The 20568-nt window shown below is 38.5% G+C and overlaps 1 protein-coding gene across 6 annotated transcripts in view; it reads right to left on the bottom strand.

The window, feature by feature from the left end:
• Window positions 1–1492: 1492 nt before the first annotated feature.
• tfeb (transcription factor EB) overlaps window positions 1493–20568 on the bottom strand; it is a 49620-nt gene continuing 30544 nt past the window's right edge. For 3 of the 6 annotated variants that reach the window (XM_053483881.1, XM_053483884.1, XM_053483879.1), the window contains exons 2-10: window positions 17244–17494; window positions 11913–12194; window positions 11473–11523; window positions 10354–10446; window positions 7421–7538; window positions 6951–7007; window positions 5198–5273; window positions 4917–5064; window positions 1493–4722 (exon numbers count right to left, since the gene is read on the bottom strand). In XM_053483881.1, the coding sequence (XP_053339856.1) occupies window positions 4183–4722; window positions 4917–5064; window positions 5198–5273; window positions 6951–7007; window positions 7421–7538; window positions 10354–10446; window positions 11473–11523; window positions 11913–12194; window positions 17244–17432 (1554 nt within the window). In that variant the 5' untranslated portion in view covers window positions 17433–17494 and the 3' untranslated portion in view covers window positions 1493–4182. Of the gene's footprint in view, window positions 4723–4916; window positions 5065–5197; window positions 5274–6950; window positions 7008–7420; window positions 7539–10353; window positions 10447–11472; window positions 11524–11912; window positions 12195–17243; window positions 17537–20568 lie in introns of all 6 variants that reach the window. The other 3 variants (XM_053483885.1, XM_053483883.1, XM_053483880.1) reach the window with 2 other exon arrangements.

Here is a 20568-nt window from a genome sequence, read left to right as displayed (position 1 = left end):
TGATTTGATAAAAGATTACAGTTCGATGTCATGGTTTTTGGAAAATGATATTGTATCATGTGCTTGAAAGTTCACATTTTCAATGAGGAGGAAAGTAAACGCATGGTTTTAGGGATTTAGAGGATTTTGGGGAATTTGGGGCCCTGGGCTAAATACAGGAATGGAGCTTTGCTTCATGTTGTGCTCTAATACCCAGTCTTACCCATGATATATATATATATAAAAATACACTGTACTGCACAACCTAAAGCAGCTTATTAGTGTTATAAAATTATGTTTTACAATCTAATGTTTATTTGTTTAGGTTATAATTAATAATATTTGCAAGAAAAAATTCTTGCACATTCCATGTGACTATTTGATTGCTAAACTACTGGTCAAAGATTAAAATAATTCATGCCCAAAACAATAGCCTAAGTGGAATGGATTTATTGGTTTTAAATATGGTGCATAAACACAGAATTCATTTATTGTGGTCACATGGTCACATTTGATTCCAGATTAAAACATGGATCTGATGAATATGTTCTTTATTGTTGATATGAAAACATACTTAGATCATTATTTATAGACATTTATACATTTTTTATAATCACAAAGCTTTCCATATAGCAGCCTAAGCCTTATGCTGATTATAGCCAAACTGTACATACACTATATGGCTAAAAGTTTTTGTACATCATACCATCACACCCAAATATCCCTGAAGATGACCAGATTCTGTGGAATGTTTTTCGTTTGTTATGCCACACTGTGATCTATTAATCATTTAAACATAAAACATCTAACGCAAGACATGCGCCAGTGAGAAACAGGTGCGGATGATCAGGCCGGTGATTAGTATACTGGTGATGCTGAGTGGGTGGAAAAAACGAAAGGGGAAATGAGGAATAAATTGCAAATATTGAAATGTAGTGCAGCACTTTACATGTTGTCTAAGTAAAAAATGAAGCAATATTTTCCCTTGAACAGTTGATATTGAAATATTAAGATGTGTCTACTACTTATGCTTTGTACAGCCTTCATAACGGCTCTAATCTGAGGTGCTGGTTGTTAATTGGTGATTTCTGAGGCTGGTAACTCTAAATGATCTTCTCCTCTGCAGCAGAGGTACGTTTTGGTCCTGCTTTCCTGGAAATGTCTTTATGAGAGACAGGTTCATCATGGTACTTGATGGGTTTTTGCAAATGCACTTGACAATACTGTTCTTGCAAAAACTGTTACAGAACAGCTGACCTTCATGTCTTAAAATATCAACTGACTGTTGTTGTTGTTGTTATTTAATTATTTAATTCTATGTGTTATTTCTAAGTAAAACAAATCCAGTATTGTTCTATAATGTAGAAAATAAATCCAAATTTGTGTCCAAAAGTTTGACTGGAACTGTGTATATACTGTAGTCCCAGTCTAAATAGTCGTTTGATTCATATTTTCTGTCAAGGAACGCTGAACAGATGATGAAGAGAATTAAACACACAACACTGCTATATAATCATCTTAAATATGTTTATGATTAAATGTCATTCACATCCATGAAATTTTACAAGATAGAATTCAAAAGGCTTTTGGATGTGTTTGCCGAAACAGTAACAATCAATTCAATTACAATCTGCCTTGTTATCTAAACCGAGGATATTTTTCCTTCATTTACAGCAAACCTTATCATTCCTGGAAGATAACAACAACAAAAGCACATGTAGGCAAAATTAGAAGAAACACATCACTATAACAGCTCAGATAGCTCCCGTCTTTAAGGTTTACCAAGTCAAAGATTTGCATAGTCTAACAGAACAACTCTCTGAATGCTGGCTGTGGATGAATTTGAGCATTACTGTAAATGCCTGAGGAAACAGAGATCAGGAGGCTCTGAGCCAGAAACATGATGTCAGAACATTTTAAACTCTGAGGCAGGCTGTCTTTAATGACAGTACAGGGGGTATAGATTTAGGACAAGGGAAGGCACCATGGTCGGTAAAAAAAAAAAGAGAAATAAAAAGAAATCATGCTGTTTCACTTTAAACTGTACAACAGGAAAAATTCACATTCACAAAGTTTCAATTAAAACTGATAAAATGGCAGAATCATCACTCATTATTATCTATGGTTTGTTTTTTGGAATAACTATGTTAAAAAAAACAAATCAATATAAAAACATGATACATGTTCTTTTACTTTCTTAAAAGCCTGATAAAATCTAACATTAAAAAAAGAACAAATATATATTATATGGCATTGCTGACCATGTACAATAAGGCTAGTGGTTTAAATATTTTCATATTTAAATGGCTCTGCACTAAGATAGCAAAGGTCATCTCTGGAAGATCAAATAAAAAAGTGACAAACGATAAAAATACACTTAAGTGGCTTAGTGGAATATAAAATCTTAATAAATCATCTATTATAACGCCATTAAATCATAATATTTTCTTCAGTGCTTTGAAAGAAAGAAGGAAAAAAACATCACAATGACTTTGTATATCTATTCTCCTTTTTACCTTCTTTTTTAAATTTTTTAAATAAAACTTCATAGCTGGAATTGCACATTAGATCCTTCCCCATGTGAAGTTACAATTGGCAAAGAAGAAGCAGTGAGGAGCTTAAACCTCGTGTTCTGTTGGGGTAAAATGACCCAAATTATGTTTACACTAATCTTTTCAACATGAAACTTTATGCCTGCTTTAATTTCTTTTTTTTTTTTTTTATAAACATAAAATAATTTGAATATTCATATTTATAATACAGAAAATTATGTTCGGGTCAGTCTGACCTGAGTAAAAACGGTAAAAAGAATGAAAAAAATTATTTATTTTTAAACAAACAAACAAAAAAAGGATTGAGTCCATTACTCTATCACTCTCCATATTTATTTACATTGCACACACATGCACACACACACACACACACACACACACACATGCGCAAGGAGTGTATGAATGAGTACCATGTGGGATTTTTGTTTCTATTGCTAATAACTAAAATGAAGACGCATTAAAGATTGCAGCTGGTCTATAATAGATTTAACGGCTGTGTTGCTATTAAATTAAAATCAGATGGCCGAAGTCTATAATGAACAGAACTGGAAGGTTAAGCCAAACCCGTTTTCAATTCACACATCACAAAGTAATTTGCTTTGGTGAGCAAGGATTCTGGTTAAATAAATTACCAGGCTAGTTTCATGCTCCATATAACCTGCAGTTTTATTTATTTTTTTGGCTAGCACCAATGCTACATTTATCAACTAATGCTAATGGCATTAACAATGAAACCAGGCATATTTATTACACTACTTTATTTGCTTAAGTCTTACTTATTACTTCAAGGATCCCATACAGTAATAATACTTTAGGTACAGTTTCTAGCACACCACTGCAGGAGTTGGTAACACTTTAATTAAAAACCCTAAGTGAGGCAGAATGTAATCCTGGATGATTAGCGTAGGATAAGGCACTTGTTCTGCTACAGTCATTTTTGTGAGTAAGAAATTTAATTCGGAGCTACTACTTACACAGCTCTAGTATTTACATGTATATGTATATATAGACCTTAATGTTATATAATTGTATAATAAAAACTACAAAAATCTATACAGGATTCATAAACATTTTTAATGCCTTCAAAAAGGGATCTTCAAATAAAGAGTTACCTTAGATTCTTTGTTTGTTTGTTTTTTGGATGGTCTCCCTGATGTAGTAAAAGCTGCCTTTGGATGATAAGGTTTCATTTTAAAACATGCATTAACTACATGCATTTCGATACTGAGCAATGCTCTCCTTCCTTCTCTCATTGGTTTTAATGCTGGACGCCAAGAGTATGACACTAATTAAAGCTGTGCATAATGTTAAAAAGAACTAAAAATTACCTGCTATTTTTATTACTATTTCGCCAACAGGTGCTTTCTTCCGGATGAAATGGCCTCTTTGAAATATTCTGCTAGTACTGGTGTGTAAAATATTGTTTTGGATATTTAAGTACCTGATTTAGTGCATTCAGGTTTTTTAGGAGTGCATGGTTTATGAATTAAATCATATCTAAGGGAGTATATGGGTTTTGTTGAAATAAAAATGTACTTGAAGAAATAAAAAGTTGCATGTGTCATTGCCCTTTATGAGGTTTTTTTTTTGTTTGTTTGTTTTTTTAACAAAATTGGTGTGTGAATGTGTTAATATTTGTGCTGGAACCGTTTCACAGTATGTCTGAGTCATCTATGCTGAAGCTGCTCCGGCGGCTGCTGTCCACAGACGCCTCGGGCGACATGGCCGAGAGCAGCGGGTCAGTACCCAGTGGCGACAACGCCTCGTCCATCCAGGCCATCTCATTTTTCTTGCCCGCATGAACCATGGTGCCACCAGCAGGGCCCCCTATAGAGCTCAGATCCCCAAGGCACCCCATGCCATCTGCATAACCTGGCATTCCGCCATCACACAAGTCCAGTGAGTGGCTAAAGTCGTAGGGCTGTGTGCTGCCTACCGCAGAGTATTGCAGTGGTGCCTGGGGGTGGAGCTGGGAAGCCTGGGGGTGGAGCTGTTGTGGGTGGAGCTGTTGTGGATGGAGCTGAGGAGGCTGGGAGTGAAGTTGAGGTTGCTGATGGGGAGGGCCTCGCTGGTGGTGAAGATCCTCAGGGCTGTTCTCCTGCTTCACAAATGGGTTGAGGGGTTCGATGTTGTTCAGACCTGATGGTGAGTTGTTAGGCAGACCATGCATACGGGCTTGCATTTCCAGCTCCTGTATTATAAAAACAAAAAAACACAAAAATCCTGCAATTTCCCAGTAATGTCCAGTGGAATTTCTGCATTGTCTATGGGCATTTCATCTTTTTACATGGGAACACAAATAATTGAAATAGCAAAACTGATAACCATTTGCTGTGCATCTATGATTTCTTTTTTGTTTTTAAAACATTTTTGTTGATACTTTACCTGGATACGGAGCCACAATTGTTTATTGACTACCTCCATCCTCTTGAAGTTGCTTTCCACATCCCTGGTTCTCTGGATGTCCTTTTGCATTCGTTTAATGTACTCTACCGAGGCCCGGAGGATAGTGCCCTTGTTCCAACGAACATCCCTAAGGAAAGACATGATGATGATCTTACATAAATATATTACTTTTGCATGGTACAGTATATTTCCATATCTGAAATGCTTAAGATAATTCTGAGCTTGTTTAAAACTATATCATATGCCATATCATGACTTACAGGTCATTTGTTTTGGGGATCATTGTGCCCAACTCCTTGATGCGGTCGTTTATATTAAACCTCCTTCTTCTTTCAACTAAAAGAGAAAAACGCAGAATAGGCAAAATCATATATACAGTGTGTAATTACATTTTGCATAGTACTGTATAAAATTCCTAGGCACCACCACTTCATCTATAGTCCAAATATTGTAATACGTTTTTATCATTTATCATGTCTGCATTATGCATGAAACTATTCACTATTTCCAAACATAATTTTCAATGTTTTTTTTATAAAAAATACCATAACAAAAGAATATTTGCATACTGTAGTTGTAACATACTATTACAAGCTTTTCTGAAACCAGTTTTTAGATGGAAACAAAAAATTAACGTGACTCCTGGGTTTTGCATGAAAATAGAAAGGAACAAGTGTGACAAAGTTGCCATAAAAATTCTGGAATATTCTCCAGCCCACTGTTTTACTTATAAACTGCACATATCTGTATCTAACACTACTGATTATTTCTAGCAAATATTTTCAAACCAAATATTGACTGTATTTTATTACCTTTTATAGTAATTTAGTGAAGTTTCTCTATACGGAAATAATTTCAAAAGCAGATTTTCTTTATATATAAGATATATTACAATATTTCTTTTTGCATTTTTATATGTTTCCAAGACATTTTGCACTTTACTTTAAGTAAAACAGCTGGTTTCTATTTTCATGCGATTTTCAATGTATGTTTAGAAATAATGAATAGTGTTGTACATACAGTAATAATACAGACATGATACTGTAGATCTATATAATAAGGTTTATACATATTAAAGATAATATGGTGCTAATAATATGATTTTATTAAGTTGTATGCAGACCTCCTAGTGCATGTCCAACCTTAAATTTCAAAATAAAATGTCTTAACAATTATTAGAATACATCAATAGTGTTACAGTTGAGGACAAATTTTTACATGCATAGGCTCAAGGCATAATTTTTTTTATTTTCCACATTTCATGTTACCATATATTTCTTGTCTTATGTCAATTATGGTCAAATTTATTTTCATAAAATCAATTAAAGCTAAGAGACAGATTTATTTAACTTCAATTTAGTATCAAATTTCACTGGGTCCAAATTTTATAAGTTGGTGCCATTGCTTAAACTTGAATAAAATGTTAGAAGTAGACTTCAGCAAGATTTGTTTTGCTGGGATGTTTCTTCATTTCTCCTGACAGAACTTCTTAACTGATCTTAATCTTAACTGATTTAAAATTGACACTGAAAGTGAACAAAGGAGATGTTCTGACTGACTTGGCAAATGAAATGTAGAATAAGATAAAACATGTGCAGCTGTGAAAAACACAGAGAGAATTAAACATCTATGGCCTAGGTGTATGTAACCTTTTGGCCTTAATTGTAGGGCACATTTTATGATTCCGGTGAAGCCTTTCTAAGCAATAAATATAATACTATTATACTGTCCAACACTCATCATGTTGGAGCTTAGCAACAGTCCTGCAGCATTCCTGATGCTTATTGTACCCATTTAGTACCTGCAAATTGTCGCGGGCAATTACATTTTAATGCCATAGCAGCAGAATTGGCCTGGGTTAACGATACACCAAAGTGTAGTATGGTGTCAGCTAAATTTGCCCAGAGGTGGTATGGGGGTTGGGGAGAAGGGAGGGTGTATTTGAAAGTGCGAAAATGGGACCAATGTACTTTTGACCAGGAGAGCCTGGAAGGCAAAGAGCATAAAACTCACTCAGGTTGTGGTTGTCTTTCTTCTGTCGTTCCTTGACTAACGCACGAGCTTCAGCATCTTGATGAAAAAAAAACAAGTGACAGTCAGTCAGTGTTGTTAACTAAGCACTTTACACGCATAAGATGAGCCTCATAGTTTACGACAGTGTCTTTTTTTTATAATGATGACGCCTTGCCACTATAAAATAGTTTGGAAACGGTCAACTATAAGGTTGCATAACCCATTCCATCACTCATTTAAATTTTAAAGCATATATAAAACCTCTAACTCTCCTAAGTGACAATAACAGACTAATAAACTCCTACGGTTTTTGCTGCCGCGTGTTTAAAATGACAATCACTGCTCTTTACAGACTGTCCAACAATGTCAAACAATAACATCGAACGTGTTATAGAAATGACACAGAATTCATAAGATAAAAACAGCTAAAATGGAGCACATTTGGATGTCTTTATTGTGGTTAAGTCTACCTGATAGCTCTCTCTTGTGATGTAGATTGGCAGGGCAGGAGTTACTTGTCATAGCAATGCTAGGACCGGTCATGCCAGGACCGGTGTAGACGTCCAAATGGCTGCTGGACAGAGGAAGCTAAAACAGACAAGCACAAAATACAAGAGTTTGACAGATGCCTATGAAAGTCAGTATATTGTAGAATGTACTAGTCCAAATAGGTCTAGGAATTGTGTTAATCTAAAACCATGTTAGTATGGAAAGTTTTTTAATTAGTGTTTATTAAAGAGGTAGGTTTTCAATTGGCTACGGAAAGAGGGATGTCGTGACACATGGCTTTATCAAACTTTGTGGGATTGGGGATGTGGGTTCGAACCATGCCAGAGGCTTGGAAGGAAACTAATGTTGAATCAGCACATTCAGGTAGGTATCAGCTGGTCCAGTTTTGCTATTGCATGCAAGTATCATTGACCGCACAATGCTATGTTTGTTTAAGTGCTTTTTATGAGAATTACACCAACCGTTATAGTTACGAAAGCCTTTCCTTGAGTTATTAGATTATACACATGCATTTTTACCAGCCCCGTTTCATGAGCGTGTTACCATCTTCCCTTTGCGAGAGATGTTCAAGGTGTTTTTTATAGTGCAATATTCAGGATGACCTTGTTAAATTGTCATGATCGCAGGAAGCCCAATAAATGCGTATCTTTGGTGGCAAGTCGTAAAATCGACAGATTCTGTGCTGATTCCATGCTGATAAACTTATAAAAACTTTTTTTTTTTGCTCTCTAGGTGAGAGCAATGACTGACTTTCATGGCTATCGCTTATCAGCTTTATTGTTTTATATACACACTATCTTTTCTTCCATCTGAATGGCTCAATATAACTCTTAGTGAGTGAACGCTTGGCTTCTAATGAGCCTTGACTGATAAAGTCAGCCTTCAATAGCCTCAGATAACTTATCACACATGCTACTGGAGGCCACAAAGGCAAACAAAAACAAAATCAACACTAAACGTTATATGTCCCATAAGGACAAAAAGGAGCCACCGCGGATTCCGCTGACAGCTCAGAATTAGGGCTGCACGTTCTTGAATTCTGCACTCCAAGAAACAACAACCACATTTTAAACCATTGATCAAAATGTACAGTCCGTCCTAAAAACGCACGTCTTGCATATGAAAAAATGCATGCATGGATGTTCCCTATTGTTCCTGTCTTTATCCAGAGAAAGCCACAGTTCATGGCTTTCATTCCATTCATCTTTGTCTATCGTCTTTTTTATTTAATATCTGCTGAATGTACACAAACAAATAACTTACTTAATTATAACATCTGCTGTTACTCTAGATACTGAAAACCTGGGAATACAACGGATTCCAGTTGCCTACAGTACACGCACACACACAAGCTTTCACCGAATTCCCTTGAGCAGCTTAGAGCAAAGATCAATCCTCACAACAGGAAATGGAGTCTAAGCACTCTGATGAATGAGAAATGCCAATCAATTGCTAATCAATGCACAGCGAGGTCATGACAGACCAGAGCAAACGATAGCAAAAGCTCAATAAAGCTTGATAACAGCAGAACATAACATCAACACGTATTTTGTTGCTTGCCATTACATGCGTTTTGGGATCCACAAGCTTGAATTTTGTGTAGAAAATAAATAAAAAAAGATATGTAATTAAATGTAACATTGCCATAAAATAAATGTAAAATTAAAGTTACATAGAGTTGATGAAAGCGTTATGAGAATATCTGACTGTGATTGCACTCAGATATTTAGCAAAAGCAAATTTTATACATCTATAGCATTAAAATTTTTTTCTAACAGTTAAAATCTTTGAAATACTGGCATAATATGCATCATAAATAAAGAACACACCATTCTCGTTCTGTGTCACACACTCTTCAGCTCTGTGATGTACAGTTAAAAAAAAAAATTCCTCCCTTCCACCAGGCTTAAAAACTTAAAACAAGAGAAGATAAAACAGAGACCAGATCTGTCTCACCAGCTGGAGTTTCTCGCCGTCGATCACCTCTACAATGGCGTACGTCTTGTTCATGTCCTTCATGCTAACTGCTGAGTCTCTCATACTGTAGCTGCCTAAGCCGGCTGTCTGAGTGACTAAACTGACCTTCTTCTACTTTTTCCTCGCCACAAAAAAAAAAAAAAGTGAACTTTCCCCTATCTGGACTTTCAGCCTTGTTTTCTCCCCCGTCCTCCCTCCTTTCTCCAAAGTCTACTCACCTCCTTCTCTTCCACTGCCCCAATCCCGACCTAATGCCTTGTAAACAAGTTGAACTCTAACTGGAGGTGGCTTAATTGTTAATGCAGTTATTTTAAATACAAAGTCTTGCCTTTCTGTACAAGAGTCCCCAAGAATTGACAGCTCCATCATGCATTACATAAATTGCAAAAGAATAATAATAAAAAAAAAAACATCACTGTGAATCTGATTTATTTTTTTGTATTGTGAATAGAAATAGAAAACAGCCTAAGGGAGAACGCGGCTAGTCTGAATTGAAAATAAGTTGTTTTGAAGTGCTCATGCGGCAACAAAACAGCGTTGCATCACAGTTCACAGACTGTATGGCTAGGGTCTGTGCTATAATCAGAAATTATTTTTGATGACCAACAAAGCTGCTATTCTTTTTCTTTTAAGCCCGGTGACATGTAGTCAACAAACGGCTCATCAGTATTGCAGCGACTGAGTCACCACGTGGGCTTGAAAGATTTGAAAATAGACACTATTGAGCAGTGGTGATTTATGCTTACAGTGTATGGGTTAATCAGTTCATTTTCCACTTATCTTGCATGACTCACTCATTTGCATTATTCATCTTTGCAAAAAGGGCTAAACAGACGTAAACTTGTGTGTGTGCCCGACTGTGTGTATGTGAAATAAAAAAACAACAGCAGCAAAAAACATCAGTCACGTCACTTACAGTGTTTGGCATCTGTATCACTGGGTCAACATAATTTTGTATGTCATCATAGCTGGACTGCATGCTGATGATGTCTTCAATCACTTCCTCCATCTGCTCAGAAATATACACAAGAAGCTGCTTATTAAAATGTTCTTACAGGTATTAGAGCAATAACAGTCAATACAGACCTACATGGAGTTTCATTATGTTTCTTTCAGCTCATTTTTAATCAACTGTATGTAATATATATATATATTGCCAATCTCATACTCAGCCCTCATATATTACAAGGCACTGTCAAACAACAATTTTCCTAGAAAGAGCATTCTTCTCTTTCTCTTATTGAATAGACTTACTCTCAGTTGTTTGTCTCAGAGTCGCTGTAGTATATGACCACATACTCAACTCATCATGCTACGGACTTAAATGTGAGGAGAAGAAGAAGGAAAAAGACCAAAGTCTGCCAAGTTCAAAAGTTCTCTCCAGTGTCTTATACATTCCCTGTCACTCTTTAATCTCTAATTACACCACTGCAACCATAATTGGCCACTTAAACTCCAGTGACAACTGAGTTTGGCTAGTTAACACTCTGACCTTTGGGTGATATAAAAAATAAAAAACACACACACGAGGCAAGAAATAGAGAAAGATGAAAATGACTGAAAGCCCTGAGATGAATTTGGATATGATGTGCACTGAACATTGGAATAGAAAGGACCAGTAAGGCATAACAATGCTCCTGGAGATAAGGGAAAAACCCGGTGCGCTGAATGAAGCTGTGAGAAACTGATTCTTGAACACTGCGTTCTATTAATGACAAAATGAAACAAAGGAAACAATAACTAATAGTAATAACTAATAATAACTAATTGTTAACATTTACAAATTACCAAAACAAGCAACCTTGGTTTTAATGTGTGTTTAAATAAGTTTAATTTTGCCTGGGGGGGAAAAAAAAGAAATAAAAAAAATGTTCTCTCCATGCTTTATGGGTTTACTGCTGGTGCTCCGGTTTCCTCCCACAGTCCAAAGACATCTAGTTTTAACTAATTGTCTTTTCCAAATTCCTTGTTATGTGTAAGGGGGTGTGTGAGTGTGTGCATGATTGTGTCCTGTGATGGACTGTCCAGAACGTACCCCATCTAGTGCACCTAGTCCCCTGGGGTAGGCTCCAGGCCACCCGCGGTCCTGTACAGGATAAGTGGTATAGAGAGAATGAGTGAGAGAGAATGGTTAACACCCCCAAACTTAACACAAATCATCTAAATCAGATTTTGTGAAAATTAATTTAAGGACTTTGATGGTTGTTCTATTTTGAGTTATTTAACCCTAATTTTATAGAAATGTCAAAAATCCTAGGGCTAGTTCACAAAAGTGGGTTTAATATCTTGTGCAAATTAGCCCAAAATTTAAGTGGTTGGTACTTATTAACCAAGGTTTACAATTGTCTGACCTATGTACCTTTATAATCATTTAAGCAAAAAAAGAAGAAGAAGACCCTCTAATAAATCATATAAACATTGCACTGAACAAGACTTATTGTTAAAACCAAGCAAAAAAGCACAGGGTTCCGGTACCTCTTTCTCATGGCTGCAGGAGATGTTCAGCATGGCCATAGGACTGTTGGGGGCGCTGTTCCCTGCTGAGGGGACAAGCTGTGATGCACAAGGTGAGGGCAGGGGTTGCACGGCACCGGCTGACTGGCACTGCACCATGTTGGGTGGAGATGGGTGGACTATACCAGCTGCAGCATGGACGGCCTGCTTGGGGGCAAATGTACTGGACAGGTACTCTTTCACCTGCTGCCTTTGAGACTGGCGGATGTGGTAGTCAGTAGGGTTCTCCAGGTGTGTTTGTACCTAATAAGGAAACAAATAAATATGTAATAATTAGAGAAGAATTAAAAAGAAAATGGGGATGAGGAAAAGAGCAAAACAGTACAAAATATACAGTATTTTGAATTGTCACAGCAAGTCAGTGTTTTAGTTAAAAAATTATAATCTTTGGACATGTAAAGGTTTCATTGTTTTTAATGAGGTTCAAATACAGGTGCTAAAAAAGACATGAGCACAAGGTCATTCTTTACTTTAAATATATAACTCTCTTAACCGTTTTCCCCCCTTGGGCTTTGTTCCTTTATTCTAGGGCCCGCCCCATCGGTTCATTTGATCCTCGAAATCTGGCACTGGTTTTATGTTGTATGCCCTTCCTGTCACAACCCACCCAATTTTTCCGGGCTTGGGACTGGCACTAAATCTCAGTAGCGGGTTATATATACATGTTTGTTTGATCAGTTAGGGTTAGGGGCCTTGCTCAAGGGCCCAACATTGGAAACCCAGCTGTGCTGCCGCTCGAAACCCCCGACCCTTTAATCAGCAATCTAGTGCCTCACCCGTCTCCACCAGCACCTGTTTAACAGCTCGTACGCCTGGAAAACTGTGGTAAGAAAAAGAGAATGCTTTTTCCATAACCTTGCACTACCAGACGAACACAATTCATTCCTTTTAAATTACTCTTCTTTTCACAGGTTTTGGTCAAGACTCTTTGGGTTTTGTCTTGGGTTACAGTTCTACTAGATCCATTGTCCTCGTCAACCATTAACACAGTTGCCTGATAAACAGCACCACAAATTTAACCAAATGTGGAGCAGAAATGAACTTTCTTTCTGAAAAAAAAATGCACTTTTCTTTTTTTTTTTCTTTTTTTTTGTTTAATGGTCTCGGTCTTCCTTGGGTTGGTTTGGAGCAACATCCAAACAGTCAACAAAGAGGTTCATGATGCTTTGTCAGATGGAGTCTTTTTACTCTGTCTAATTAAAAAGTGCTCAACCATTTCAGATGTCTGATATGTATATACTGTATAATAAGACAAAGTAAAAAGACTCCAGAATTATCCCTTAAGCATTAATCACGCCTGCATAGACATAGTTTTAATAAACAAATGCTTACTAATGCATATGAAAATGCTTTGCCGTCAGCAAATAAGTGACAAAGTAATAATGATGCCACCAAGGGTATTTTTTTACTTACTGTAGCTAACAAGCCCAAGGCCTGGGAAAGAGTATTCCAGGAGAGCAGTTCGGTTTAGTGGCTACTAGCCATGGCGCTTCCTTCCACATTTCTCTGCCCAGACATGGCAGGATGAATGGCTCTATAACCACCCGAGCCTCCTGTGAAACTGAAGCTGCTGTTACTCCTCGCTGGTGAATGCTGATAACTCACTCTGAACACTTCCCATAAGTGGCATGAATCACAACACTCCCAGCTCCAGTAAGGCATTCCCTATGACTGGCACCACACAGTCTAGCCACAGAGGTGCAAGAACGAATCCACAATAGTTTAACCTGAAAGTCCTCCTCTTCTCCCATGTCCTAAAGAACCTTGTTCAAAGCATTTTAGCTCACAAACGTCAACTAAGGTGCATGACATATTAGTAACAAGCAGGTACAATGGTACTATAGTTTTCACTATGCAAATGTGGGTAATGGGGTAAGATCTCTTTTTAAACATAATGTAGTGTCGTGTGTGACATAGAGGGGAAAAACCTCACAGAGGTTTTTGTACGTAATATCAGCTGCAAGAGTTAAATGACTCACGAGCAATGGTAGGGAGGGCTAAACACGTTTTTCAGATGGCATCAGCAAAGAGGCAGCCCAAAGTGAAATATGCAGATAGTTCAGCTGTAAAGTGGGCAAAAAAGACGAGTCCCTAAACACAGCTGTACCGCTGTGCCTGCACTGCTTTACAGGGTCCTAGAAGTTGTTTTTATATTGGAACATCCACTATACATTCGATATCCTGCCTTTTATTTCTTAAATAAATAAATAAAGTGGATTTTTTTTTTTTTTTACTCTGGAGTCGACGATGAACTGAGCACAACAAAAACATTTTTCTATTTTCTCCAGTTAAAGATACTAATAAAGTCACTTAGGGAGTGTCTAAAAAGTGCATGATCTTTTATACTAAAATACAGCATAGACACAGGATTTGTTTACTTTTAATTGCATTCATATTATATTAATGATTATTAATAATGCGCATGTTTAAACAAGTGATTCCATATATAAACTTATTGTGCTATAAAAAAATCAAAGTGCAGTATTAGCAACCACACCAAGCTGTTGTTAAACAAAAATGTTTATTACTACTTTTTACTGTAAACAGATAGAAATAAAACACAACTAATTGTATGATTTGTACTTTATTCATTTTTATTCTTCCTACCAGGGACACATCAGGATTTAAAAAATGATCTGACAACATGACATAAAGTCCTTTATAGATTATGATGCATCTAATCAGTCTCATCAAAATGCTTTCTAAGAATGGTATCTCACAAACTATTTAGACCAGACTAGTTATGACTAGAATTTTCCTAATGCATTTTTTCAACCACGGAAGTACAGTATGGTGCAAAATGTATAAAAAAATGTACATTTCAGTATCCAAACTGTTTAAATTGTGGCAACACTAATATGTGCATCACATGTACAGTATACACAAAAACATCTGCACACAAAACAGAAATACAACTCAACTAATTTTATGACTCAAGCTAGTTATAGACCCAAATATCAGATGTAAAATTCCACTCCAGCACCGAACAACAGCTTCTAAACATCAGCCACTAATAATTTCTAACAACATAGAGGTACCCTACCCAGAGGCATCTCAGGAATGTCCAATACATAAATTACACCTATAATCTAATGCGGTGACCTTGACTGAGGTGAAACCTGGTGTAACCACAAAAGGCCATGTCCTTAAACGACTCTATGAAATCATATTAGAGTTTTCCAATTACAGAAACTACAACTACAGAAGCTTTGTCGCCGAGAAAAATATTTTTTATATTATTACTATTATATATCACTTACTATAACATCAGCACTGTGAAGAGTTTGGCTGTAAGGCAAACATTCTAGTCCCACACGCATCCATCTGGCTTCATGCAACATTCTTTTTTTCCTTTTCATTAGCACATGTTATTTACATTTTACAATTATGGCTTCTGTAGCTGTACAGCAAGTTTTGTCTCCTCCTCTACCTCTGTTTCATTGGTGACTATTAACAAGCAACGCTCACATTCTGAGAATTTATTCAAAAAAATGTTGACACTCCTACAACTTTGATGCTGGCTGTCTTGGATCGCACCAAATCAGTAAATAGTGAACACACAAACGTTCTAATCTTGACCAAGACTTAACCTGTCTTAACATGCCAGGCTGCATTGTTTGTATCGAAGATTTTAAAAAGATATAGGAGTAGGAGAGACGAGTCTACTTTATTAGGAACTTATATATTCAGCCAACATGTGATAAGAGATTCGGTTCTTGCGGTTTTAAGATAAGCCCGTGCCCATGATACGTGATATGTCCAAAGTTCTTATTCCTGGAGTGGTTTTCTGCTGTTGTAGCCCATCCACCTTAAAATTTAACACATTGTGCATTTTCAGATACTTTCCTGCTCACCACGGTTGTAAACAATACTTATTTGCGTTACTATATACTTTCTGTCTGCTCAGAGCATCGATCAACATTTTCTTTGTTCTCTCTTTTTAACAAGGCGTTTCATCTTGCAGACAATTACTATTTTTGTGTAAACCCTATATATTCTTGTTTGTGAAAAGGCGGTTTCTGAAATACTCAAACCAGTCGATGCGCCACCAACAAACCCTGTTACGGTTAAAGTCACAGACATCACACTTTTTCTTCATTCCGATGTTTGATATGAAGTTCAACAAAAACTCTTGCCTTGTACCTGCATGATTTTTTTTCCATTGCACTGATGACTCATGATTAGAAACTACATGAGTGTACAGATAGATGTTTATTATATAAAAGGAATAAAATATCTTTGAGAAAATGTGTTTTTGCAAAAAATCTATTTTAAAGTGATGACAGAAGCCCGGTCGCTTACGACGCCCTGACTTACTATCCTATAACCAATGTCGCAGAAGGACTTTATACCTTTGCGTGTTGCACACTTCGGCATGCATGTTCAGGTTCTGGTGCAGCGCCACTGAAAAGAACATAGCAAAAACAACACTACTGTATGCTTGACTGAAAATATTTCAGTTTAGCAAACACCCACTGTACACAGCTAGCCCAAGTGTACACAAGCACGGCAGCATTGCACTGGGCTGTCTGTTCTCGGCTCATTGATAAGATCGTGTTCAGTCTTTTATAGAATAACCCACAAAGTCGATCGCGCCTCTTATCTGGTTCTATGACACATCTCTCACTCTCTCTCATCTTCTATAACGCTGTATTCAGGGTCGCGGGGACCTGGACCCTCTCCCAGGAGGCTTAGGGCACGAGGCGGGGTACACCCCTGGACAGGGTGCCAATCCATTGCAGGGCGTTCTATGACACATCTCTGACATATCTCTTGACATATCCGAGAACACATCAAGGCACATAGACTTCTTGTTTTACTTGATTGCTGCTCCACCGCATTCTTCTTTTGACAATAATTCGATCTTCACCTTTTCTTTCGTCCTTGGTAGGTCTGCAGGTCGAGATTTCATGAGTGCAATTTAGGCTGAATCAAAACCACTCAAAGGTACAGTTCTGCGCTAGAAGCCAGAGAAGCACGTGAAAAGATCACTCAAGCGGCCAACTCCTATTAATCTGCTCTCGAATGAACTGCTCGGACGTCGGTGATTGGCCATCGTACTGCAGCTTTAAGTAGAAAGTAGGATCAGGTGTTTGTGAAGGACCTCATACATGCCCTTAACATTCTTGGAAGGAACAGGAGGACCGGGAGTGTAAATCCTACTGAGAATCTGAGCTTTAAAGCTTATTGTACAGTATCTCTGCCAGAACTTCTCTCTCACACACACACACACACAACCTATTATAATATTAAAGCCAAAGAGGCAGTGAAGATATGGTTGCAGTTGCTTACCTTCAGCACTTCGACGGGCACCTGCATCGGCTCCGGGTAGTGCACGGGTGCATTTATGGCGGGTGTGGGAGCAGAAGGCCCGGGCGGCCGCTGTTGCCCGTGGTGCAGGTGACGTTGGCGCTCCCGCTGCTCCTCCTGCTGCATTTGTTCACGCATGAGCAGCTGGCGCATGCCTACGCGGGACACCATGGCAGGGGGGCGTGGGGGCCGGGCAGCTGCCGCACAGTCCAGCACGAAAGATGGTGTGATAGCTGCAGAGGAAGATGGAAATCAGAAAAAGATGAGGATGGACACTGGGGGAAGAAGGAAAAAAAAGAGGTAAGAATACATTACGTAGTACGCATAACATGAATATTAGTTGTACTTGACTTCGATGCACCTGCTTCTAACAGGTCAGGGTGATGAATTTAGCCGTCTTTTCAAACCTATCCTGTACCATAATGATCATCAACTGTTTTTCTGGACACCTGCCTCGATATAATCCCCATCTCATCCAATACACCTGCATAACCTGACCAGCTGAGCTGGAACTGCCGGGAGAATTCCAGGAACACCGCTTCATGTGGCAGGAGTACGGACGGGTATCTGAGTGCAATGAAATAAATAAGGCCTAAAGCCAAGCAGCATTACCACGTCTTAGATTGAGGAAGTCATGTGAGGGTCATGTGTCCTACTTGTTTTCATCATGTGAGCGGCATGTCCTGGTGGGGCACGCCCCCAAAAATTCTCATGCTAAACCTTTTTTCATCTAGAGGACTGGGGAGTCCCTACAAGTTTGAGTTCCCCTTTTTATTTCACAGTTGCGACCTGATGCAAATCACCCATGACTTTGCTCTTTTTTGGTTGTTAGACCATTAAAAAGATATCCCCCCCAAAAAATAATAAATCAGTGTTTCAAGGGTGGACAAATAACAAATCCATTACATGGCCTACTAGACAAGTGAAAGCTGTACCGTGCTACCAAGTAAGCGTAAAAAGGTAGGTGGCTTGTCTGGTCTGGTCCAATCACAATCAAAACATTAGCAGGAACAAGAATACGTTAAAGTGAGATTGATAGATGAATAAAGTTGCATGAAGGAAAAAAACAACATCAACAAGTCCAGGCCTGTGTCTTCTGTGTTTCATCCCTAGCTGTTTGGAATGAGCTGGCTCATGTGAATTCTTATGCATTTGGCAGTGTGATGGCATGGCTGGTGCAAAAGCCAGCTCCAGTTGTTAGCATTTACCGCTGACCACGTAAAAAAAAAAAAAAAAAAAAAAGGGATAGAGGCTGGATATGGAGAAAAGCTTATTGTGGACGAGGTACAATAAGCAAGACAGCTCCTATTGAGATAGCACTGAAGCTGCATTTAGCCCTCTGTTTATATTTCAGTGGCTGATTTAGACACACACACACACACACACAAACACACACTCAGACGCACATACACTGCTGGCTTTGTGGTGACGGATAGTCATCGGAAACTCTCCGGGTTTGTCACCAGGGCCATAGTTTGACTCCTGTCCAGCAGAACCAAGCTTTGGGACTGAGTGGCTCGGGGACAGCGGACACACAGCTGGCCGGACTCACAGCTGGTGGAACACCAGGGATTAGGATTAGGTGCGCAGTAATGTATAAATAACTCTCACAAAGCGAGAGAAGGTACTCCTGACGGTTTTGGTGTCATCTGGAATACTGTTATTGCGATCGGTGCTGATTAGATGTACAACTTGTAATAGAAATCAAACAAGTGCAGTCAACTCTGTTGTAAACAGTGTAAAGGCTTGCTTCCTGGCTGGTCTGACTTCATACAGGCATGGTAAGCTTTCACAGTTTTCAGCATGGCAGAACCCTTCACTTCGAATCTCTCCCACTCCGCCCATGTGGAATGCCAAGCTTTTGAATGCACTGACTGTGACGTGCAAACGTGCAAACTCGCACAAGTTGCCTATTGTCAGAGCCGGGCCACGATATCACAGTACGTCCACATCAAAGAAGAGGGAGGGAAGAAATCTCATGGCAACGGAAAAGTGGGGTAGAGGAATGGTCTTATAGATACACACACACACAGACACATACACACACCCTCTCCACAGTGTTCCTAGAGTGTTAATATGCTACGCTTTTTTTAGCAGCCGACACTTCCATGTTAAGTAGGGCCTTTTAACAAGGCAGGCTTAATGCTTCTAAATCTGTGGGCTACAGTTAACTGGATTGTGGGTAATCTGTAGCAATGTTGGAAATCATGCTGATCTTAGAATATGTTTTTGGTTAGTTGATGGCAACAACCAAATGGTCACAGTGAGTACAAATACAGAATTTCCAACACAATGGAAAGAGGAAGGATTATAATTGCAGTTCTACATTAAATTCCTCCAAAACAATACAATTCGTATTAACACCCACTAACACGGAGACTCGAGTTGGTCGTACCTTTGATCAGACATATAATTTACAAAATAATGTCACTCAAGACAAATGCGAACACCTTGGATGCGTCCTTGATTCGTCCTATTTTTAGTTGCAACACCGAGCTGTTGTCCACAGGCTCAGGAACAACCTGACCCTAGCCTTTAGGGTACACTCGCCTTCCCCACCCAATGTCTCCCCGTTTCACCCTCTCCTCCTGTCTCTAGCATAGCGGTGAGGCAAGAAGGACCAAAATAGCCTCCTTCGCTTTCTGTTCCTCATTTCGGATACACCCTTCTCCCCTGGGGTAGTTCTAACCAGGGCCTAAGTGAAATACAGAGCCACGTCTAATGTGTACAATGAACTTTCACTGACAGTTTGACAGTATGGGGTTTTACAAGCCTGAGCAGGTGATTTGGAGGAGTGGGGTGGGGTGCTGGGGGCTCCCCCCAGAGACGTTTTCAAAGAGCTAGATCGATCGGTTCTGGTGCCTTTTTATACAGGAAAAGCAGATAAACAGATCCAAAGACCAGTTAGAGTTGTCAAGTGCCTCAACTCAACTCCTAACTCAACTCCTAACTTAAGAATTTATTGTAAGATGATTAAACAAATGGTTCGGAAACAAATATTATAGTCTAAGGAAAAAAGCTAGCGAATATGCCTTTGGAGTACAGTCATCGAATTCAGTCATGTTAGCAATTTAACCCGAGTCCTGACTGGTTGTCTGGATTCTGTCTGTGCAACCCCACGCTTTTTCCCTTCCTCTTTTATGTCACGCAAGCCAGAAGCTTAGCGCGAAGCTGAAAAACAAAGTGCAAAAGTGCACAAACATGACAAACTTTGACTCAGAAAGGTGTTGAAAAAATGAAGATCTTGGAGGAAGCCATCTTCAATTAATTAAATTAAACCCTGAGGTTTATGCATAAGAATCACTTT

Source organism: Clarias gariepinus, chromosome 23 (assembly GCF_024256425.1).
Source record: "Clarias gariepinus isolate MV-2021 ecotype Netherlands chromosome 23, CGAR_prim_01v2, whole genome shotgun sequence".
In the NCBI taxonomy this organism is placed as follows: Eukaryota; Metazoa; Chordata; class Actinopteri; order Siluriformes; family Clariidae; genus Clarias; species Clarias gariepinus.
Note: the sequence above shows the minus strand (reverse complement) of the source record. Positions and strands in the feature narration are given on the sequence as shown.